The 24,818-nt window shown below is 31.6% G+C and overlaps 2 protein-coding genes across 7 annotated transcripts in view; both read right to left on the reverse strand.

Moving 5' to 3' along the window:
- Nucleotides 1–4,125: 4,125 nt before the first annotated feature.
- Nucleotides 4,126–5,544, reverse strand: LOC131805805 (midnolin homolog). Its single transcript, XM_059129450.1, has 3 exons — nucleotides 4,813–5,544; nucleotides 4,579–4,728; nucleotides 4,126–4,359 (listed from the first exon to the last, which is right to left on the reverse strand). Exons 1-3 carry the CDS (start codon nucleotides 5,542–5,544, stop codon nucleotides 4,126–4,128), a joined length of 1,116 nt encoding a protein of 371 aa, XP_058985433.1.
- The window catches only part of LOC131805793 (transcription factor GAGA-like), a 45,669-nt gene continuing 26,261 nt past the window's right edge, over nucleotides 5,411–24,818 (reverse strand). For 5 of the 6 annotated variants that reach the window (XM_059129418.1, XM_059129417.1, XM_059129421.1 and 2 more), the window contains exons 6-8: nucleotides 22,862–22,999; nucleotides 14,943–15,505; nucleotides 5,411–5,622 (exon numbers count right to left, since the gene is read on the reverse strand). In XM_059129418.1, the coding sequence (XP_058985401.1) occupies nucleotides 5,560–5,622; nucleotides 14,943–15,505; nucleotides 22,862–22,999 (764 nt within the window). In that variant the 3' untranslated portion in view covers nucleotides 5,411–5,559. Of the gene's footprint in view, nucleotides 5,623–13,801; nucleotides 15,506–22,861; nucleotides 23,000–24,818 lie in introns of those variants that run through there. The other variant, XM_059129422.1, reaches the window with a different exon arrangement.

A 24,818-nucleotide genomic window follows, 5' to 3' on the forward strand; every position in this document is an offset into this window, starting at 1 on the left:
GAGAAAATATTTTTTTTTAAAAAATCCACGTCGCTAAATATTTTGAAAAAATATTTTTTAAAAAAAATCCACGTCGGTATTTTGAAAAAATATTTTTTAAAAAAAAATCCACGTCGGTATTTTGAAAAAATATTTTTTAAAAAAAATCCACGTCGGTATTTTGAAAAAATATTTTTTAAAAAAAAATCCACGTCGGTATTTTGAAAAAATATTTTTTAAAAAAAATCCACGTCGGTATTTTGAAAAAATATTTTTTAAAAAAAATCCACGTCGGTATTTTGAAAAACATTTTTTTAAAAAATCCACGTCGGCATTTTGAAAAAAATTTTTAAAAAATCCCCGTCGGTAAATATTTCGAAAAAATATTTTTTTGTATTTATATTTTGGTATTTAAATATGTATTCACATTTTTTATAAACATTTAAAAAAAGAAAATTAGGTCAATTAATATTGCACGTGGACAAATATTTTAAAAAATATTTTTTAACCAAAATCCACGTCGGTAAGTCTTTTGAAAAATATTTTGTTAAAAAATTCTAATTAGTAAGTATTTTTAAAAACATTTTTTTTTAAATTTACGTTGCTAAATATTTTGAAAAATATTTTTTTAAAAATTCCACGTCGCTAAATATTTTGAAAAATATTTTGTTTAAAAAAAATCTCATTAGTAAGTATTTTTAAAAATATTTTTTTATATTTACGTTACTAAATATTTTGAAAAAATATTTTTTTTAAAAATCCACGTCGCTAAATATTTTGAAAAAAATATTTTTTAAGAGAAATCCACGTCGGTATTTTGAAAAACAATTTTTTTTAAAATCCACGTCGTTATTTTGAAAAACAATTTTTTTTAAAATCCACGTCGGTATTTTGAAAAATATTTTTAAAAAAATCCACGTCGGTATTTTGAAAAATATTTTTAAAAAAATCCACGTCGGTATTTTGAAAGATATGTTTAAAAAAAATCCACGTCGGTATTTTGAAAAATATTTTTTTAAAAAATCCACGTCGGTAAATATTCTTGGAAAAAATATTTTTTTTAAATCCAAGTTAGTAAGTATTTTGAAAAAAAAAAAACAATATTTTCTAAAAAATCCAACAGCTCAACTAGAACAACTCACTCCACACCCATAGCTCAAATATTTTTGGCGGAAGCTAAATATACGGGCCAAATTCCTCCTCTTCGTCATTTTTGAATTAAGATTCGAAGGAATCCATTTATTTTAGGTAGATAGTGTCTTCGGCAATATTGTAGAAAAAATAAGAGGAATATATTGATTGAAAATTTTAAACCTCAAGCGAGTCAAGAAATGGACCATTTTGGTCTATTATTTAAAATATGATTAAGAACTCCATTTAAACGGGATCGTAGCAAGTCAAAATATTCCACAAAGTTATTTATTATAAAATTCTACTGTAGGTCCTAGAAGACGTCAAGAGTCTTAATCTTATCTAAACGCCAGGAATTCATATACAATAACAACCCACATTTAGGGTTAAAGCCGTATTTTCTGTGAGTTTATGCATAACTCTCCAACAAAGAATAACTTTCGAGGGATGACGTCAGAGACAAAAGTATTCCCCATCAAATTTCACTATGAGTCATCAAAGAACAAAAATGTCTATTTCCATTGTATAGCAAAAAAATATTTGCAACAATGTTCCCAAAAAAAATATTGCCTAATTTGTCTGATAAATTTTTCCTCTGGCTTTTTTTTCGAGTTGACGCCTGGAAATAATATAAAGTTAATTTTAGACGAAAGGTGTCTAAAGAATATATATTCTATACAAAATTTAACAATAAATCTCAGAATAAACTTTATATCTAGATGCAATAGTTTAAAAGCCAGGAACTCATATATATTAGAACCCCATTTTAGGGGCTAAAACTGTACTTTGTGTGAGTTTGTGCAAAACTCTCCAACAAAGCATACTTTTCGAGGGATGACGTCAAAGACAAAAATATTCCCCATCAAATTTCACTATGAGTCATCAAAGAACAAAAATCTCTATTTCCATTGTATAGCAAAAAAAAAATATCAAAAAAAAAACGAAAATATGCTTAATTTTTTGATGAATTTTTCTTTTGACCTTTTTCGATGTGACGCCTGGAAATAATTTAAAATTTAATTTTAGGCGAAAGGTTTTGACACAAGATAAAATTTTACAATAAATCTCAGAATAAACCCTATATCTAGGTGCAATAGTTTTAATGAAAATAACATTCGAACTTGATGTATTATAAGTCAAAATTAGGTTTTTGCTTTTTTACTGTTTAATTTAACACGTTTTCAATTCGAGTAAAAATCTCCCTTTTTACTTCATTTTTTGAGCATTGTGTCAAAGTAAGAATTATTCTAAATTAAATTTCAATGGGGGTCTCAGAATACACCATGTTTCTAGATGCAATAGTTTTAATGCAATTTCCATTCGAACTTTATGTACAACAAGTTAAAATTATGTTTTTGCTTTTTTTTACTGTTCAAGTGAACACGTATACAAACCGAGTCAAAATTTCCCTTTATACTTGATTTTTTGGGCAAAGTGTTAAAGGTAGAATTATTCTAGATCGAATCTCAATGTGAGTCTCTGAATAAACCATCCATCTAGGTTCAATAATTTTTATAAAAATCGCATTCAAAATTGATGTACTAAAAGTAAAAATTATGAGTTTCCTTTTCTTGCTGCTTGATTTAACCCGTATCTAAGCCAAGTCGAAATTTCCCTTTGTACTTAATTTTTTGACAAACGTGTTAAAGTAAGAATTATTCTAGATCGAATTTCAATGTGTGTCACTGAATAAACCATATATCTAGGTACAATAGTTTTTATAAAAATTATATTCAAAATTGATGTACTAAAAGTGAAAATTATGTTTTAGCTTTTCTTGCTGTTTGATTTAACAAGTATCCAAGCCGACTTAAAATCTCCCTTTATCCTTCATTTTTTGGGCAAAGTGTCAATGTAAGAATGATTCGAGATCAAATTTCAATGTGAGTCTCATAATAAACCATATATCTGAGTACAATAGTTTTTATGAAAAATACATTCAAAATTAATATACCAAAAATGAAATTTATGTGTCTACTTTTTCACTGTTTGATTTACCGAGTATCCATCTGTATAAAAATCTCCCTTTATCCTTCATTTTTTGGGCAAAGTGTCAAAGTAAGAATAATTCTAGATCAAATTTTAAGGAGGGTCTCTGAACAATAGTAATTTGTATACTTAATATGTACCATACAAACAATAGCATCAATTTTTGTTAATATAAAGCCTTGTTTATATCTGAACAATTTAGCACTTTTTCCCAATTCGCTGCAACTTTTCTTGTAATTTCCCCCCAAAAAATTTAATTGTGCCGGTCGCATAATATTAGGGCTATACCATATTTCAATACCAGAAATACTACGGGCTTTAAAATATTTTAAACCTTATGAAAGCTTGTCATAAGCAAGCCCATGCTTTGGGCTCCTCATTATATTCTTTATTTATTTATTACAAACCTTGAATATTTGAACAAAATTTCGAACATAGAAAAATTTTTTAGAGGCCCTTAAGATGGATTAGAAAACGTTTTTGTATTTTTTAGAAGCACTCTTTGGATATCTATGAAAGATCCATACATATTTTCGATTCAAATTTCCTTTATATTTCGTTTTTACTTTTTCAAAATTTCGCACCTAAAATACTTTTTAAAAGGTCGTTATGTGGAACTTTTCGAAACCCTCTTGGCTTTTCGAAAACCCTTTTGAATAACTTGTAATCCATAAAAGATCCATACATATTTTCGATTCTTGGCCACATTTCCTTTATATTTTCTTTTCTCTTTTTCAAAACTTACTCTATACAATTTCAATTTTCTTATACAAATCTCTTATTATGTATATGTATTTATATATATATTAGACTTAAATCTAATATCTATGCAAAATCGTCCTCTTCTTCTTTTTCAAACAAAAAAAGAAATCTAAAAAAATTGCAACATTGTCTCCAGTTAATTTTTTTTTCTTCCTCGTAAAAAAATAAAATCTACCTCCATATATTTCTTCTTCTTCTCCTCTTCCTTCCTCTTAATCTTAATCATTTAAATTTACAAAAATATTTCTCATCGATCTTGGATCTCTATTGCAAATACACCTCTTCCACTTCACCCTCGTCGTCGAGACACTCCCCCGTAGCTGAGGTCTGCAGTTGCACGGTATGCAGCTGTTGGATGTGATGCGTTTCGACAACTTCTTCCACATCTTCGGCATCTTCAACGGACATGGCTGCTTCAACAACTTGATCAACATTACTGGTACTATATTCGAGGAGATCTTCATCATCCATGTCCGCTGATGTGGCCTGGGTTTGGGTCTGGATACTCATCAAATGGGGTACACCAGCCGAGGTTTGATGGTGATGATGATGTTGCTGCTGCTGCTGATGGTGGTGGTGATGTTCAGTTGTTTGATATTCAGCCCCACCTCCACCTCCAGGATGGGTGTGATGATGTATTATGACCTGATGTTGTTGTTGTTGCTGTTGGGGTTGATATTGTTGTTGTTGTTGATGATGTTCCTCGATCTCTTCGACTTCGTGTAGCTCATGATGCTGCAGCTCTTCGGCACTGTGATGGGTGGTTGTGGTAAAAACCAATGGAGGTGGTGATACTGATGTGGCTGTGGTTGTTGTTGTCCTTGTTGTGGCATGATGTGTGGTGGCAATGTGTTGTTGTTGGTGTTGCTGATGATGATGTTGCTGTTGTCGTATAATATGATCTGCGGTATTTTGTTGAGATTTATTAGATCTCTTCAGGGTGACGGTGACCTCAGAGCCTAGACCAGCCAATGAAACGGGGGTGGAGCCGGTTGATGTGCGAACGGTGGTGGTGTTGGCATTGCCATGGCCACCAGCATGATGCTGGGATCGAGTTTGAATGACTCTACGTGTTGTGGTGGTGGTTGGACCGCCACCACTCGATGATGAGCTTTGAATGATACCAGCCGGGCCATGATGTTGTTGTTGGTGGTGATGTTGCTGCTGCTGATGACCCCCACCACCGCCACTACTACTACTGGCAGCAGTGGCATGGGCATGAGAGTGACTAGTGGCATTGTTGTTGTTGTTACCCGCCGCATTCGGTGATATATAATTGATGAGCAATACCCTTTCCCCGGCCGCATTTGTGGTGGCATGGCCCCGCAACATGCGTCGCGTGGCCCTCGACAATGGCTGGGTTGTGGTAATTTGTACATTACCCTGGGCTCCACTAACCATCTGGGCCAATTCGGCGGCACTTACATTCAAAACCTCGCCACCGCTTATGACCGTTGCATTTCCGCCACCACTACCCCCGCCGCCACCGTTTGTCTGTCCCGTTGCCGTTTCGTGTGCTGATGTCGTTGCGGCCACGACAGTTGATGTTGTTACTGCCGACGATGCTGTTGATGCCGCTGCCGTTGTGGGGCCCGCCGTTACGACCTCGACTCCGTTGTCCGTTGTTGCGGCAGCCGCATGTTGATTTGCCGCTGCTGTACCACCGTCGGAGCCGCAGATCATATCGTTGGATCATCATTACGTATTATTACTGCCTTTTAAAATGAAAACCTTCTTTACCAAAATGTTCTTGTTGTTGCCCTGGTTGGTTAGGCGTCCAGGTAAATATTTAGGAAATATTTTAAAGGTTAGGTTTGGAGGTTAGGTTTTGATGATCATGATTTTGGTTTAATGGAACAGCAAATTGTTGTTGTTGTATTTTATTGGTTAGCACAGTTGGTTATTGGCAATGACATTGGACGACGATGATGATGATGATGATGTTTTTCGATGATGATAATGATGAAAAGAGAGTAAAAAAAGAGACAAGAAAAAGAGAACACACAATTAGTACTTTGTAATGATATTTATGGGGAATGGTTATAAACATTTTTTTTTTAATTTTGTTATTGTGATGAGAGGCGGGCGGTTCATGAATGCTCTGTCAAAGAGTGAAAATGTTAGTAACAATAATGTGACATAACCTCACTATTTTAGGAAATCTATTTACAACGGATATTCTACAAAATCTTTCTATAGAAAGGGTTTTTTATAAATAAAAAAGCAAAATATATAGTGAAATTGAATAAAAATATTGAATTTTGGGTATGACTTCGAACATAACCTCAATTTTGCAAAATAGCTTCAACAAAAAGTCATGAAATTCTCCGAATAAAATAGATATTTCAACAAAAATTCTACAAAATATAATACATATTGATATACATTTTTAATATTTAATTTAAATTTTTGGAAATTTGATATTTTGGAAAAAATTTTCAACATAACCTCAATTTTGGAAAATTTAAATTTTAGCAAATTTCTTTCATTTTTGCAACATATATGTATACATAAAACCCAAATCCATGCGAAGGTCTGATATTCAGACTCAATATTTAAAAAAAAAATTGGAATTTTTGAAAAAATGAAAAAAGTTCAAACCTAACCTCAATTTTGAAAATGTTATTTTGCACCGGATTCCATCAGTTTTGCAATTTATACTTAGATGTACATGTAAATTTTTTTTATGCTGAGCCGTAGTTTTTGGAAATGTTCAATTTTTGAACAACATTTTTCGAACCTAACCTCAATTTTGGAAATTGGAATTTCAACAAATTTTCCTTGAATGAAATATATGTATATTAAAAATCTTGAAGGGAAATTCACTTAAATACAATTCATATTAATGTAAACTTTTAGGATTTGAACTCAATTTTTGGAAATTTTTAATTTCTTGACAAATCTTCAACCTAACCTCAATTTTGAAAATTTAAATTTTAGCAAATTCCTTTCATTTTTGCAACACCTTTATACATAAAACAAAAATCTAAGCGTTTTCCCGAATCTCATACTCAATTTAAAAAAAAAAAAACTGAATTTTTAAAAAAAAAATTGAAACCTAACCTCAATTATGAAAATATTATTTTACACCGGATTCCATCAATTCTGCAATTTTTACATTTATACAATTTTTTTACAGATATACATGTACATTTTTTTATGCTGAGCCGTAGTTTTTGAAAATTTTAAATTTTTGCATAACATTTTTCGAACCTAACCTCAATTTTGGAAATTAGAATTTTAAGAATTTTTTTCTTAACAAGGATATATATTAATTCGTAGTAATGTAAACATTTATGACTTAAACTCAATTTTTGGAAATTTTGAGTTTTTTTGACAAATCTACAAACCTAACCACAATTTTGAAAATTTAAATGTTAACAAAAATCTTTCATTTTGCCAAAAAAAATCGAAATTTTTGTTAAAAAAAATCAAACCTAACGTCAATTTTGAAAATATGATTTTGTAACGGATTCCATAAATTTTGCAATATATACTTAGATATAGAGGTATATTTTTGATGCTGAGTTGCAGTTTTTGGAAATTTTGGATTTTGGATAAATTTTTTCGAACCTAACCTCAATTTTGGAAATTTAAATTTAAACAAATATCTTTCATTTTTACGATATACACATACATAACACTTAAATCCAAGCGATTTTCTAATACTCAGACACAATTTTTACATATCGCAATATTCCATTCGGCAAATATTGAAAAAAGAGCTCGGGGTAAAGCCGTAAAAATTCCAAAAAGTGCAAGAACTTACACAGCAACAGAAATAATATGGACTCTAAAGAGCTAAGGAGTTGCTTCGCCAAAGAGGTGAGCTGACCCCTTCGTTTGGCCAAGAGAACTCAAGCGCCGGCCATGGTGATGGATCGGCCATAACAGCCGATGGTCGCGCTCTCCGCTCGTATTAATCGAACGCGAGAATAAAATTGTGTATGCAAGTCCACGTCTTCGTATAACCCCACATATAACGGTACCTCCTGATATTCGGTATTTTCATAATTTTAGCCACATTATTTACCGGAATTATTTAGAATTTCGTATTTGAAGTTCGTAATGGGTTCTACAGCTTATGACAAAAATTTTTGTATGCAAGCCCACGTCTTCGTATAGCCCCTATATAACGGTTTCCATTTAAGTGGTAGTTTTCGGAATTTTTTGAAAATTTTCAAGTTCCTTCGAAATGGTGGAGGGTATTAAAAGTTCGGCCCGGCCGAACTTAGGTGCTTTTTTACTTGTTCCTTCTCGTCATGTATGGTCCCTGAAAAAAATATTGGTCCTTGAAAAAAATATTTGTAATTCCGTGGACTAGTTAATTGTCAGGGGGGTCTATATCGACAAAAAAAGATTTGGAAACTCTTGTAGAAAATAAAAAAGGGGAAAGGTATTACCACTAAAAAATTGATATTAACATTGAATACGACAACATGCTGGATAAGAGGAAGGGAAGGTGAAACAAAGCCAGAAAGAATAATAAGAAAATCATCTACACTCTAAAGATGGTGTTTGAAATTGAAAAAAAGGTTTTATTATAAAATCCAAAATCTCAAAAGAAATATTAGTAAAGTTTCGATAACGTACAGTAGAACATGGCTATGGTGTAGTAATGGGGAGTAATATTGCTTTTGGCTTTTAAGTTTTGTGTTTGGAAACATTGAAATCACAACAGTAAAATGAAATGAAAAAAAAAAAAAAGATTCAAAATAACCCATAGATTCATCATGGCCATGTTCGACTGTTTTCAGTTTTTAATTTTTTTTTTGTGGTATTTTATTTCAATGAAAATTTTTCAAAACAAAATATATCTAAGAATAGGCATTTTTATTTGGGGTAGAAGAATAGATGTTTACTAGGAAGCACCGAGGTGGTACCCGGAGAAATGTTTTACAAAACCATTTTTGAATTTCAATTTATGGTGGAGGTGCTCAACATCTCTCTGGATACATCGTCGTTGCTTGGAAGGGTAACTATTTTCTAAAAAAAAAAAAATAATTAACTACAACTAAAAACAAAATATAATTTTATTTATTTTTTTTAAGGCAATTAGTGGAAATTAACTAAGGAAGCAGATTTTTACAAAAAGCACATTTTTTTACAATTTTACTTATAAACGGAACACAAACTTATTTTTTTTTAAATTTATAAAATTAAATATACAAATAGTACTTAAAATATGTTTTTTTAATAACTTATAATATTCTAATAACTAATACCAAAAAAAAATGGAAATGAAATAATTTTAATGGTAATTAATAACAAGTAAAACAGCTGTAAGTTCAGACGGGCCGAAAATTGAATACCCTCCACCATTTGGAAAGAAATTTGAAACAATTCCGGTGAAATAATGTCGCTAAAATCATCAAAATACCGAATATCGGGAGGTACCATTATATGAGGGCTATACAAAAAACGTGGACCTGCACAGAAAACGTTCTGTCATAGGATGTAGTCTCCATTGCGAACTTCAAATACCAAATTTGAAACAATTCCGGTGAATAATGTCGCTACAATCATCAAAATACCGAATATCGGGAGGTGTTGTTATATAGGGCCTATACGAATACGTGGACATGCACAGACAATTTTCTGTCATAGGCTGAAGTCTTCATTGCGAACTTCAGATACCAAATTTGAAACAATTCCGGTAAATAATGTCGTTAAAATCATCAAAATACCGAATATAGGGAGGTACCGTTATATGGGAGCCATACGCAGACGTGAACCTGCACAGACAATTTTCTGTCTTAGGCTGAAGTCTTCATTGCGAACTTCAAATACCAAATTTGAAACAATTCCAGTGAATAATGTCGCTAAAATCATAAAAATACCGAATAACGGGAGGTACCGCTATATGGCGACTATGCGAAGACGTGGACCTGCTCAGACAATTTTCTGCGTTAGGCTGTAGTCTCTATTACGAGCTTCAAATACCAAATTTGAAACAATTCCAGTGAATAATGTCGCTAAAATCATCAAAATACCGAATATCGGGAGGTCCCGTTATATGGGGGCTATACCAAAACCTGCATGGACCAATTTCAATACCAAAAGTCCTACAGACATAGTATACATTTGAGTAAAATTTTATCAACCTACTTCATTTCGTTCGGAAGCTAGAGTGATTTCCACAGACGGATAGACGGTCATAGCTAAATCGACACAGAATTTTAAGCTGATCAAGAATATATGGGGTGTTATGGGGTCTAAAATGTATGTATATTTCGAGGTGTTACCAACGGAATGACAAACTTAATATACCCTTCATACTTTCCATTAAAAAATCTCTGAGAGGACCAGTAAAGATTTCAGTTTTAATTGACATCCTAACTCTAGGTCGTCTATGAAAACTCCCAAGCCCACAGCTCACCCATGATAGCCATTTTGGCCTCCAGATCACCCTGCTCTTCAGCTGTATCTTTAAAAAGTCCCAGACATTCATAAATAAATCGAAATGCCAGAAGAGATGAACGAATAGTTTCAAGGATGTACTTTTGACTTGTTTTTAAGAATGCCACCAAGCCCTTTTTAAAATGGATTTTTAAGATTAGATATATTCTAGAAAAATATTCTCCACAAAATTCTACCATAGACATCTAGGTGCAACGTAACAGAAATCCTAACATCAGACTCTCTTAGTGGAACCAAAACCAAGTTTTATTAAAACAAAGTATTTTGACCCCTATTCAAAATTGACTCGAATACGCTGGTTTAGAAGTTACGTAATGTTCTACAAAAATGGTGATCACGAAATTCTTTTAGGCGATCCGGTACAAAACTTAACGGAAATACCAATCTGAATATCAGATAAAATTGAAAACCAAAAGAAATTTTTAAGTAAGGACCAAGTTTAAAAAGTAATTTTGTCAACTTTTCGAAAATGGTACAAAAACCCATCTAAACGCGATTTTTACGGTATGAAATATTTTGGAGAATTATACGCAACATAATTCTACTGGGGCTCTCTAAATACAACATAACTCAAATCTCAATTTAAATGTCTGAAAAAGTTTGAAATAAAATCATAACTTTGAGTGAACCTGAATAAAAGGAGTTTTTCTGGATAGTTTTCAAAAATGGTACAAAACACCTTTAAAACGGGATTTTTTAGGTTCAATATACTCTAAAGATTTGTTTGTCACAAAATTCTACAATGAGTCTCTGGATGTAGCATAACTCAAATCTCAGTCTTAGTGTCCGAAAAACGGCGGATTCAAAAACATAGTTTTACGTAAAAACTAATTTAAAGGGTATCTCTGAATACTTTCCAAAACTGGGACAAAATTCGATATATTCCTGAGATTGGTTCGTCATATAATTCTATAATGGGTCTCCAAATTTGGCGTGACTCAAATTTCAATTCGAATGTGAAAAAAACATTTAAAACAAAAACATAATTTTAGACTGAATTGTAAGATTTTTGCGGACTACTTTCCAAATGCTTAAATGTGATTTTTACGTTCCGATGTATTTTGGAGATCAATTTTCTATAAAATTCTATTAGGGATCTCTGAATACAACATGGATAAAATTTCAATACAAATGTGAGAAAAAGTTTAAAACAAAAAAGATAGTTTTAGGTTAAGACCGAATTAAAGGCACTTTCAGACTATTTTTCAAAAATGATACAAAACACCGCTTAAAAGGGATTTTTAAGGTTCGATCTATTCTGAAGATCGGTTCGCCATAAAATTCTGTTAGAGGTCTCTGTTTATAACATAAATCAAATCTCAGTCCTAATGTGAGAAAAGATGGAAAACAAAATAATATTTTTATGTGAAAAATTAATTAAAGGTATTTTTTGACAAATTTCCAAAAATGGTACAAAACAATCCTTAAATAGGATTTTTAAGGTTCGACATATTTAGAAGATTGGTTCGCCATAAAATTCTATTGGGGGTCTCAGAATATAGCATAACTTAAATCTCAGTCGTAATGTGAGAAAAAAATGGAAACAAAATAAAGATTTTAAGTGAAGAATGAATTAAAGGTATTTTTTGACAAATTTTCAAAAATGGTACAGAACACCGCTTAAATGGGATTTTTAAGATTCGATATATTTGGAAAATCTGTTCGCCATAAAATTCTGTTAGGGGTCTCTGAATATAGCATAACTTAAATCTAAGTCCTAATGTGAGAAAAAGTTGAAAACAAAAACATTATTTTAAGTAAAGAATGAATTAAGGATATTTTCTGGCTACTTTCTAAAAATGGTACAAAACACCGGTTAAATTCGATTTTTTAGGTTGGATATATTCTGAAGATCGGTTCGCCATAAAATTCTGTTAGGGGTCTCTGTTTATAGCATAACTCAAATCTCAGTCCTAATGTGAGAAAAAGCTGAAAACAAAAACATTATTTTAAGTAAAGAATTAATTAAGGGTATTTTCTGGCTACTTTCTAAAAATGGTACAAAACACCGGTTAAATTCGATTTTTAAGGTTGGATATATTCGGAAGATCGTTTCACCATAAAATTCTATTGGGGGTCTCCGGATATAGAAAAACTTAAATCCCAGTCATAATGTGAGAAAAAGATGGAAACAAAATAACAATTTTAAGTGAAGAATGAATTAAGGGCCTTTTTGACAAATGTTTAAAATTGGTACAAAACACCACTAAAATGAGATTTTTAAGGTTCGATATATTTTAAAGATCGGTTCGCCATAAAATTCTATTGGGGGTCACTGTATATATCACACCTCAAATCTCAGTCATAATGTGAGAAACAGCTTAAAACAAAAACATTATTTTAAGTAAAGAATGAATTAAGGGTATTTTCTAGCTAGTTTCCAAAAATGGTACAAAACACCGGTTAAATTCGATTTTTAAGGTTCAATATATTCTGAAGATTGGTTCGCCATAAAATTCTGTTAGGGGTGTCTGAATATAGCATAACTCAAATCTCAGTTATAATGTGAGAAAAAGATGGAAACAAAATAATAATTTTAATTGAAGACTGAATTAAAGCTATTTTCTGACTACTTTCCAAAAATGGTACAAAACACCGGTTAAATTCGATTTTTAAGTTTCAATATATTCTGAAGATTGGTTTGCCATAAAATTCTATTGGGGGTCTCTGAATATAGCATAACTCAAATCTCAGTCCTAATGTAAGAAAAAGTTTAAAACAAAAACATTATTTTAAGTAAAGAAAGAATTAGGGTATTTTCTGGCTACTTTCCAAAAATGGTACAAAACATCGGTTAAATTCGATTTTTAAGGTTTAATATATTCTGAAGATCGGTTTGCCATAAAATTCTATTAGGTGTCTCTGAATATAGCATAACTCAAATCTCAGTCCTAATGTGAGAAAAGATGGAAAACAAAAACATTATTTTAAGTAAAGAATGAATTAATGGTATTTTCTGGCTACTTTCCCAAAATGGTACCAAACAATCCTTAAATGGGATTTTTAAGGTTCGATATATTTAGAAGATCAGCTCGCCATAAAATTCCATTGGGGGTCTCTGAAAATAGCATAATTTAAATCTCAGTCGTAATGCGAGAAAAAGAAGGAAACAAAAACATTTTTCCAAGTTAAAACTGAATTGAAGATATTTTCTGGTTACTTTCCAAAAATGGTATAAAACACCGGTTAAAATCGATTTTTAAGGTTCGATATATTCTGAAGATAGGTTTGCCATCAAATTCTATTGGGGGTCTCCGAGTATAGCATAACTCAAAGCTCATTCATAATATGGGAAAAGGATGGAAACAAAAAATATAATTTTAAGTAAAATTCTGAAATATTCTAAAACACTAAACAACCTATAAAAAACAGCTTTTAAGACTTGATTTAAGAAAAAATATATAAAAGTTCTAAATAATATTTCCATAAAAAAATTGTTTATATTACAAAGTTTTTTTTTTAAATTAAAAGTAAGCTTAGCTTTTTACAGAAAAGAAAAACACAAAAGACCATGGGAAAATTTTGTTTTTTTTTTAATTATTATCTATTTATAGATATTTTTTAATTTATCTAACACAAAGTTTTTTTTTTGTAAGAGAAAAGATAAAAGAATAAGAGTAATTATTTAACATAAGGGTGGGGGGATAAAACGAAGATAACTTAAAACCAAGTTTTTAAAGCAAATTACATACAAAACTAAGTTATAACTATATTTAAAACAAATAGTACAGGACACAATTAGCATTGGGGGTTTTGCCGGGGTGTGGTGGGGGAAAAGCTTTTAGCTCTACCAAAGGCAGGTAAGAACATACAGGGGGAGAAAAACACAAAATGCAATTTCAAGAACCAAAAGGGATTTAATTTTACGAAAAGCAAAAGAAAGTACATAGCTCTTAAATGGTAAATGGAAACAGAACAAAGATAATCAAAAAATTATTCTACAGAATTTTATTTATTTATTTTTGTTTTTTTTTTTTTTTAACTTCTTTAAGTTAAACCAAAAGAATTTTAGTTAATTTTAATAATTTACAAACTAAAGGGTTTTTGGGGGTTAGTATTAAACTTAGGCTATTGACATAATTGTTTATATAGACTACCGAATAAAAAACATAAAACCTTGGGTGAAACATAACAAAACCAATTCAGAAAGAAGTCGCAGATTTGGACAATTTCATGGAAGAAGATAAATTGTTGGCTACAGAAATCATTTATTTCTTCAGATTTCTTCCATGAATTTTTCCAATCTAGGTTAAATCAAATACAATAAATAGCTTGTCATTTTGGGGAAGGGGGGTTGGTTTCTGGAGGAGTACAACAATTCCACTAAAGGTGTTGTTATGACGTTCTACTTATTTCTAAATTTTCTAAAAATCTAAACAAAGAAAATAAGTATTTAAAGCCAAGAAAGATGTATGCTTTCTTCCCCTCTCTACATGTTTTTCTAAGAATATTTGAAAAAAAAAAATTAGGAAATAAAAAACAAATTGTCTTAATTTTTTTTTTTTTTTTTTTTTTTTTTAAAATAATTTTTTCTTTGCGTGTGTTTGTGTGCGTGTGTGGCAATTAGTTTTGTCATCCGTCCACTCTCTCTATCTTTCTTACGCTCTCTCACCACCCACTCATCACAATGTTGGATGTGTTTGGTATTCAGTCATATTCACCTGATTGATATTGCCCAAAATTTGATGGCCCGAGGGCAGGGTTTGCACCTGGGCAATGGATAGCGAGGTGGTGCCATCGGTATTTTCGGTTTGTGTTACAATCTGTTGGGCTTGTTGTTGATTCTGTTGCTGCTGCTGTTGTTGCTGTTGGGCTTGTTGTTGTTGTTGCTGCTGTTGTCCCGTGGTTGTTGTAGTCGTCGTGGTGGATATATTGCCCGATTGATCGATTATATGATGCTGTTGTATCTGTTGAGCCTGTTGAACTTGAACTTGTTGCACCTGTTGTTGCTGTTGTTGGTTTTGTTGTTGCTGGTTCTGCTGTTGCTGATTCTGCTGTTGTCCGTTGTTGTTGTTGCTGCCCGTTGTTGTCGTGGTCACTGTCATTGTCTGTCCTTGGTTTTGTGCATCAGGATCCTTCTTAACTTGCACCGTCTGTAGGGTGTGCAACGATTGTACCGATTGCACTTGCGGCACCGTGCTAACCGATGTCGTGGTCACTGTCGATGTACCAGATGCATTCGTTGAACCGGGCGGTACAGCCATGGCGGTTTTCTTACCGGGAGCTAGAAATGAAAAGAAACAACAAAAAACAAGATGTTAGAAATGGGAAGTCTATATAAAACACCTTGGTCGTCGGCGAGGCTATTTTACACAAGAAATGCTTACGGTCTTTCTGAAACGTTTCTCTTGCAGTTTTTTTTCATTTTAGTCCTAGGTTGTGCATTTTGGAGGTAAAAAAAACAATTTTAAGTAAAAAGCCTATTTTGACGACTTTTCCAAATTGGACGAAAACACACCGAAAACGTCGCTATAGAGTTCCGTAACATGCTACAAAAGGATTGACCACAAAAATCTACAAGGGGTCTCTGAACATAGCAAGACTCAAATATCATTCTAAATATTCAAAAGAGGGGGAAACAAAATCAATATTTTAAGAAAATACTAAATTAAAGGAGTATTATTGGATGTTTTACAAAAATGCTATAAAAGACGAATAAAACGTGATCATGACAAATCGATATATTCTAGAAAAATGTTGTCTGGACAATTTTAATAGGGGTCTCCACATGTAGCGGGATTTAAATAAAGACAGAAGTTTATCAAAGAGATGAAAACAAAAATAGAACTTCAAGTAAAGCACGTATTTTGGCCTTTTTTCAAATTGGTCCAAAACGACTCGAAAACGTCGCTCTAGACTTCCGTAACATTCTACAAAAAAGTTGACCACAAAATTCTACTAGGGGTCTCTGAATATAGCATAACCTAAATCTCAATTTAAATGTCCGAAAGAGGAGGAAACAAAAAGATAGCTTTAAGTCAAAATTTTTGACTACTTTTCAAAAATAGTTGAAAACACGTCCAAAAAGGAATTTTTATGTTTCGATGTATTAAGAAAAATTGTTCTTCATAAAGTTCTACGAGGGGTCTCTGAATAGAGCATAACCCAAATATCAACCTAAATGCAAAAAAGAGGAGGAAACGAAAATACAATCTTGAGTCTAGACGAACTTAATGTATTATTTTTGACTACTTTTCAGAAATAGTTGAAAACGCCTCCAAATCGGGATTTTTAAGGTTCGATGTATTTAGGAAAAATGTTCTCCATAAAGTTCTACTAGAGGTCCCTGACTATAGCATAATGAAAATCTCAATCTAAATATCCGAAATAGGTGGAAATGGAAATACAATTTTGATTCAAGACGAACTACATTAAGTACTTTTCAATAATAGTACAAAACACCTCCAAAACGGAATTTTTATGGCTCAAAATATTCTAGAAAATGATTCTGCACTAAATTCTACTGGGGGTCTTTCAGTATAGCATAACTCCAATCCCAACCTAAATGCCAAAAAGAGGAAGAGAAAAATGACAATTTTATGTCAAAACTAAATTTAATTAACATTATTGAATAGTTTTCAAAAATGGGACAAAACACCACGAAAACGGAATTTTTAAGCTACGATATATTCTAGAAAATGGTTCTACACTAAATTCTACTAGGGGTCTCTCAATATAGCATAACTCCAATCGCAACCTAAATGCCAAAAAGATGAGGAAACAAAAATACAATTTTAAGTCAAGACTAAATTTAATTAAGATTATTAAATATTTCTCAAAAATGGTACAAAACACCTCGAAAACGGGATTTTTTGGCTTTCAATTATTCTAGAAAATGGTTCCACAATAAATTCTACTGGGGGTCTCTCAATATAGCATAACTCCAATCCCAACCTAAATGCCAAAAAGAGGAGGAAATAAAAATACAATTTTATAGCAAAACTAAATTTAATAAACATTATTGAATATTTTTCAAAATTGCTACAAAACACCACGAAAACGGGATATTTAGGGTTTCATTTATTCTAGAAAATTGTTCTCCACAGAATTCTACTGGGGTCTCAAAATACAGCGAAACTCAAATGTCAATTTACATGTCGGAAAAAGTTCGAAACAAAAACATTATCTTATGTCAACACTAAATTAAAGGAGTATTTTTGAATATTTTTCAAAAAGAGTAGAAAACACCTTGAAAACGTAATTTTTAGGCTTCAATATATTCTAGAAAATTGTTCTCCACAAAATTCTACTGAGGGTCCCAAAATACAACGAAACTCAAATTTCAATTTAAATGTCGGAAAAAGTTCGAAACAAAAACATAATTTTAAGTCAACGCTAAATTAAAGGAGTATTTCTGAGTATTTCTTGAAAAATGATACAAAACACCTTAAAAACGGAATTTTTGGGCTTCAATTTATTCCAGAAATTTGTTCTCCATAAAATTCTACTACGGGTCCCAAAGTACAGCGAAACTCAAATTTCAATTTAAATGTCGAAAAACGTTCGAAACAAAAACGTAATCTTAAGTCAACGCTTAGCTAAAGGATTGTTATTGAATATTTTTCAAAAAAGAGTAGAAAACACCTGGAAAACGGAACTTTTAGTCTTCAATATATTCTAGAAAATCGTTATCCACAAAATTTTACTGGGGGTTTTAAAGTACAGCGAAACTCAAATTTTAATTTAAATGTCGGAAAAAGTTCGAAACAAAAACATAATTTTAAGCCAACACTAAATTAAAGGAGTATTATTGAGTATTTTTTTAAAAATGATACAAAACACCTTAAAGATGGAATTTTTAGGCTTCAATATATTCTAGAAAATTGTTCTCCACAAAATTCTACCATGGGTCTCGGAATATATCATACGCCAAATCGTAATATGAGTCTCTCAAAAAGATCAGTTTCAATATGAAAATGTATTTTAGAACCCTTTTTCATTTCGTTTCATCTGCAGAGCCTCCATCTGGCCTTCATTTTATCCATAAACCTGATCTTTCTCTGACCTTCAGATTGTTTGCACAATACTTCATTACATCCAACTGGCCCCTAAAAAGAGGATCACCAGAATTCTGGTTCCTGAGCAACGTATTTTCCCCTTTCCGAACTACAAATTCATCTCGGAAGTTTATCAGCAACACAGCGCACATAGTTGTTACAATAGTAGAGGGTGGAGGTACTGAATGATTTGATTGGATTAATGAGTTGAATAAAAATGACACGTTCAATGATTATTTTTGTATGAATGTATGTGTGTGGGTGATGTAAGTGAGTGAGTGGGTGAATATGAAATGATGTTAGAAATACAAAATTTTGTTTACAATTTTATAAATTTTAATACTTTTTCTTTTGTGTTTGTGTATGTGTTTTTCGGTTAGTATATTAAAAAAAAAAAAAAAAAACAAAACAAAAACCAAACTTTATCGTGATGAATTTGTAGTTGCGAGAAAAAAAATCAGAAGAGGGAAGAAGACTTAAAAAATTCAATGCAAGGTGGTCAGAGATCTTGGGGTTTGGGGATTTAAATAGTATTCAAAAATTAGAAATATCTGAAATATCTAACTACAGAATAAAGTTCAGATTAATAAATGATATTCTCAAAACTAGAGTAGTAAAAATTATAAATACCAAAAAACAAAAACAAGGAATACAAACTCATAACAAATAAGGTTTGGTTTTTCTTTCATTATGTCCACTTTATTTATAAAGAAGTTTTCACTTTCATGTTTCGTTTTCTCTTTTTGTTGTTGTTAATTGAATGTGTATATATGTAAGTATTAGGTGTAGTTAAGTTATTCTAGTATTATTATAAATTATATTATAAAAAATATATATATATATATATATATATATTAAAATACATAAACTAATAATTTAAAAAATAGTTTAGAATTATAAATATTTTAAAAATATAAAATTGTGTTTTTTTTTTTTTTTTGTATTTTTTCTGTCGTTTTAAAGACTATTATTAAGTATTTCTTTACAATGCTTAATACAAGAAAAAATAAAAACAAAATTATTTAAATAATTTTGATTTTTTTTCAATTTGTATTCTCTTTTTTAAAAAAAATTTAATAAAAAATACATGAGATTAAGTTTTTTTTACAATAATATAGTTTAAAAGTTGTAGAAAAAATGGGAATTGAGTGAAGCTTTAGGAAGATCCTTAAAGAAAGGAATTTGAATTTTGACCCTAAAAATAGGATTTACTTTAGTTTGTCGATAAAGAAGGCATTTGGGTAGTCTAGAAAAATTCCCTTCTTTAAAAAAGATAGTTCATTTTTTTTTTGCAACTGCAGGGTTAACTGCAGGTTATTTTTATTCGTAACAACACGAAGAACAGTTTTGTAGAACATATTTAGTATCCTTTAGGAATTGATGTAGTATTTATGATAAGTTTTCAAAATTGTTACAAAACACCCCGAAAACGTGGATATTGTAAATCGTGATGGTCTACAAAAATATTCTCCACAAAATTCTACTAGGGGTCCCTGAACACAGCATAGCTCAAATCAAAAGATTTAAGTTAGAGAAAGATGAAAACAAAAACAAAACTTTTAATAAAATTTAATGGGAGTACTTTTACGCAATTTTTAAAAAATATGTTCAAAACAACACGAAAACGTGGATATTGAAATTCCCATTAGCTACAGAAATATTCAAATCGTAGCATAAAAGATAAAAATAAAATAACCATTTTTAGAAAAACGTTTTTTTTTCTGACACGTTTCAAAAATTGTCCGAAACCAATCGAAAACATGGATATAAAAGTTCGCGATAGCCTACAAAAATATTCTCTATAAAATTCTACTAGAGCCCTCTGAATACAGCATAACTCAAATCGGAGGACAAAAGTGAGAAAAAGATAAAAATAAAATCACCTTTTTTAGTTATAGTTAATTGAAGTAGTTTTTTGACATTTTCCAAAAAATGTACAAAACAACCCGAAAACGTGAACATCGAAGTTCGCGATAGTCTACAAAAATATTCTCTATAAAATTCTACTAGAGCCCTCTGAATACAGCATAACTCAAATCGTAGCATAAAAGTCGGAAAAAGATAAAAATAAAATCACATTTTTTAGTTATAGTTTATTTGAAGTAGTTTTTTGACATTTTCCAAAAAATGTACAAAACACCCCGATAACGTGAAGATCGAAGTTCGCGATAGTCTACAAAATTATTCTCTATAAAATTCTACTAGAGCCCTCTGAAGACAGCATAACTCAAATCGGAGGACAAAAGTGAGAAAAATATAAAAATAAAATCACTAGTTTTAGAAGAAGCTTTTTGACATATTTCAAAATATGTACAAAACACCCCGAAAACGTGAAGATCGAAGTTCGCGATAGTCTACAAAATTATTCTCTATAAAATTCTACTAGAGCCCTCTGAAGACAGCATAACTCAAATCGGAGGACAAAAGTGAGAAAAAGATAAAAATAAAATCACCAGTTTTAGAAGAAGCTTTTTTGACATTTTTCAAAAAATGTACAAAACAACCCGAAAACGTGAACATCGAAGTTCGCGATAGTCTACAAAAATATTTTCTATAAAATTCTGTTAGGGGTCTCTGAATACAGCTTAGCTCAAATCGTAGCATAAAATTCGGAAAAAGATGAAAATAAAATCACCATTTTTATTAATAGTTAATTGAAGTAGTTTTTTGACACTATTCAAAAAATATACAAAACACCCCGAAAACGTGAAGATCGAAGTTCGCGATGGTCTACAAAAATATTCTCTATAAAATTCTACTAGGGGTCTCTGAATACAGCATAACTCAAATCGGAGGACAAAAGTGAGAAAAAGATAAAAATAAAATCACCTTTTTTAGTTATAGTTAATTGAAGTAGTTTTTTGACATTTTCCAAAAAAAGTACAAAACACCCTGAAAATGTGAAGATCGAAGTTCGCGATAGTCTACAAAAATATTCTCCACAAAATTCTACTAGGGGTCTCTGAATACAGCATAGCTCAAATCGTAGCATAAAAGTCGGAAAAAGATAAATATAAAATCACCATTTTTAGTTATTGGTAATTAAAGTAGTTTTTTGACATTTTCCAAAAAATGTACAAAACACCCCGAAAACGTGAAGATCGAAGTTCGCGATTGTCTACAAAAATATTCTCTATAAAATTCTACTAGGGGTCTCTGAATACTGCATAACTTAAATCGTAGCATAAAAGTCAGATAAAGGTGAAAATAAAATCACAATTTTTAGAAGTTTTATTTTTGACTCTCTTCAAAAATTGTTTTTGAAAAAGCTACGAAATTCTGCTAAAACTTGGATTTTGAGACTTGTCATGTTCTACAAAAATGTTCTTCACAAAATTCCACTGGGGGCATCTGAATATCCAAAAACTCTAAACATAAGCGAAAGGCTGAAATTAGGTAATAACAAAAAGAAAATCTTTTGTAAAGAAGAAAAATAGTTTGATATGGCCCCCATCGAAGAGATCCTTACAATGTGGGCCACCTATTGATTTTTCTGCTTTAGAAAAGATAATGCTAGATAAAAATAGGAACCTTTCAATAGATACTCTAGAGAAAAAATTGGATCTTTACTGATTTTAAAAATGTACTACTCCCAAATAAAACTCCCTTTTTTTCTACAACTTTTCTTTCATAACTTATAATAATGTTGTTGTTTTTTTGTTTGTGTTTAAAATTATACAAATAAAATTAGATAAAATTTTAAATTACTTTGAAGTAATAATCTGATATATACAAAAAAATATATATATTTAAAAAAATTAAAAACTTTGAAAGAAAACCATAAAGGAATTGCATTTAAGCGTGTGTTTCTGTTTAAGAGAGAGAGTGAGAGACATACAGACAGAGATTTGCTTGCCAACCGCTGGTGGGCATTGTTAGAAGAAGGAAGCAGAAAATTATCAAAATTGCAACTCGAAATGCAATGGAAGATATGTCAAACAAAGAGATGAAGAAGAAAAGTAAATGATGTCAACAAGGAATGCATGATGATAATGATTGATGTTGTTGTTGAGAAAATGATGATGCTGAGCGGGTAAGTATTGATTAGAAACAAAGAAAATGTGTGGTGTTTTATGATTATTGCTGTTGATGTTGCTGCTGCTGTTGTTGTTGCTGTTGTTGTTGCTGCTGCTGATAAACTTCCTCACTAACTATGTGTATGACATTTTGCATTTGACCTTGATTCGCCGCATTGGCCACCTGCTGAGCCGTTGCTGTACCCACAATACAACCACCAGCGGTTGTGGTAATGGTTGCGGCGGCGCCTGGCTCCTGTTTAAGTACGGGCAATTGGGTGATGGTATTGCCCATAATTATGGGCGTGCCACCACTTGTTACCGCCGTCGTCGTTGTATTCATGGGTATCGCATTGCTCACAGCCGTGACCAAGGCATTGACACCACCACCGCCGCCGTTTGCATTATGTCCACCCGCCGTTGTCGTTGTTGTATTATCTAGTATACCACTGGCATCGCTGGTCATTGTCGTCGAACCTAACATTGTTGTGTTGTTACCGTTCATTGCCTCAGTCGATGCATCTAGATCGGCACCGGTGCCGCTGCCATTACCACCACCTGACTTACTTTTCTTTTCCTTTTTCACACCGGGTTTGGCAAAATGTCTCAGCTCCAAGTGACGACGTAAGTTGCGCGATTGACGAATGACAGCATAACAGATGGGACATGTGGCCGGTTGTTCGGATTGTGATCGGGAACGAGGTTCTGCAAAAAGGAGATGGAGAAAAATTAATGAGAAATCGAAATTAAAATAAAATCTCAATAAAATGTGTGCATTATCCAAATAGCATGGATAATGTATCTATGCCATACAAATGGCATGGGAAATGTATCTAGCCTATACATATGCTATGGAAAATGTATCTACATTATCCAAATGTCGTGGATAATGTATCTACATTACCCAAATGACATGGAAAATGTATCTACACTATTCAAATGGCAGGGTTAATGTATCTACATTATCCAAATGGTGTGGATACTATCTACATACACTAGATACACAATCCAAATGACAGGGATAATGTATCTACACTATCTAAATAGCATTGATAATGTATCTATACTATACAAATGGTACGGATAATGTATCTACATTATCTAAATAGAATGGATAATGTATCTGCATTATCTAAATGGCAGGGATAATGTATCTACATTATCTAAATGGCTGGGATAATGTATCTACATTGTCTAAATGACATGGATAATGTATCTACACTATCCAATGGCTGAGATAATGTATCTATACTATCCAAATGATGTGCATTATGTAACTACATTATCCAAATGACATGTATAATGTATCTACACTATCCAAATGGCGTGAATAATGTATCTAGACTATCTAAATAGCATGGATAATGTATCTACACTATCCAAATGGCAGGGATAATGTATCTACACCATCCAAATGGCATGAATAATGTATCTATACTATACAAATGGCATGGATAATGTATCTACATTATCCAAAAAGCATGGATAATGTATCTACACTATCCAAAAGGCATGGATAATGTATCTACACTATCCAAATGGCGTGAATAATGTATCTAGACTATCTAAATAGCATGGATAATGTATCTACGCCATCCAAATGGCATGAATAATGTATCTGTACTATACAAATGGCATGGATAATGTATCTACATTATCCAAATGGCATGGATAATGTATCTACATTATCCAAATGGCATGGATAATGTATCTACATTATCCAAATGGCATGGATAATGTATCTACATTATCCAAATGGTATGGATAATGTATCTACTTTATCTAAATAGCATGGATAATGTATCTACCTTATCCAAGTGGCATGGATAATGTATCTACATTATCCAAATGACATGAATCATGTATCTAGACTATCTAAATAGCATAGATAATGTATCTTCATTGTTCGAATGAAGTGGATAATGTATCTACTTTATGTAAATAGCATGGATAATGTATCTACCTCATCCAAATAGCATGGATATTGTATCTAACTACACAAATGCCACGGACAATTTATCTACATTATCCAAAGGGCATGGATAATGTATCTACATTATCCAAATGGTATGGATAATGTATCTACATTATCTAAATAGCATGGATAATGTATCTACCTTATCCAAATAAGGTCTACGCTATGTAAATAGCATGGATAATGTATCTATACTATATAAATGGTACGGATAATGTATCTACACTATCAAAATGGCATGAATAATTTATCTAAACCGTGTAAATTATAAATATGACGTTTAAAAAGTATCTCCATTTTCTAAATAGCGTGCATTTTGTAGAAGAAAAAAAGTTGTTCCTCCATCGACTACTACTTACTACTAAATGACAGGTATAATGTATCTACACTATCTAAATAGCATAGATAATGTATCTTCATTGCTCAAATGAGGTGGATAATGTATCTGCACTATCCAAACGGCATGCTTAATGTATCTACACTATTCAAATGACATGGATAATTTATCTACACTATCCAAATGGCATGAATAATGTATCTACGCTATCC

The sequence above is a fragment of the Musca domestica genome, unplaced genomic scaffold (assembly GCF_030504385.1).
Source record: "Musca domestica strain aabys unplaced genomic scaffold, Musca_domestica.polishedcontigs.V.1.1 61, whole genome shotgun sequence".
Lineage (NCBI taxonomy): Eukaryota > Metazoa > Arthropoda > Insecta > Diptera > Muscidae > Musca > Musca domestica.

Excerpts from the sequence above, each read along its gene's own strand:
- LOC131805805 (XM_059129450.1), bottom strand. The coding sequence starts at position 5,544 with ATGATCTGCGGCTCCGACGGTGGTACAGCAGCGGCAAATCAACATGCG. Across the intron at positions 4,729-4,812 it reads TGGCTGGTCTAGGCTCTGAG|CAACACCAACAACAACACAT; the intron begins GTCACCGTCACC and ends CATCATCATCAG. Across the intron at positions 4,360-4,578 it reads AGCATCATGAGCTACACGAA|ACCCAAACCCAGGCCACATC; the intron begins GTCGAAGAGATC and ends ATGAGTATCCAG.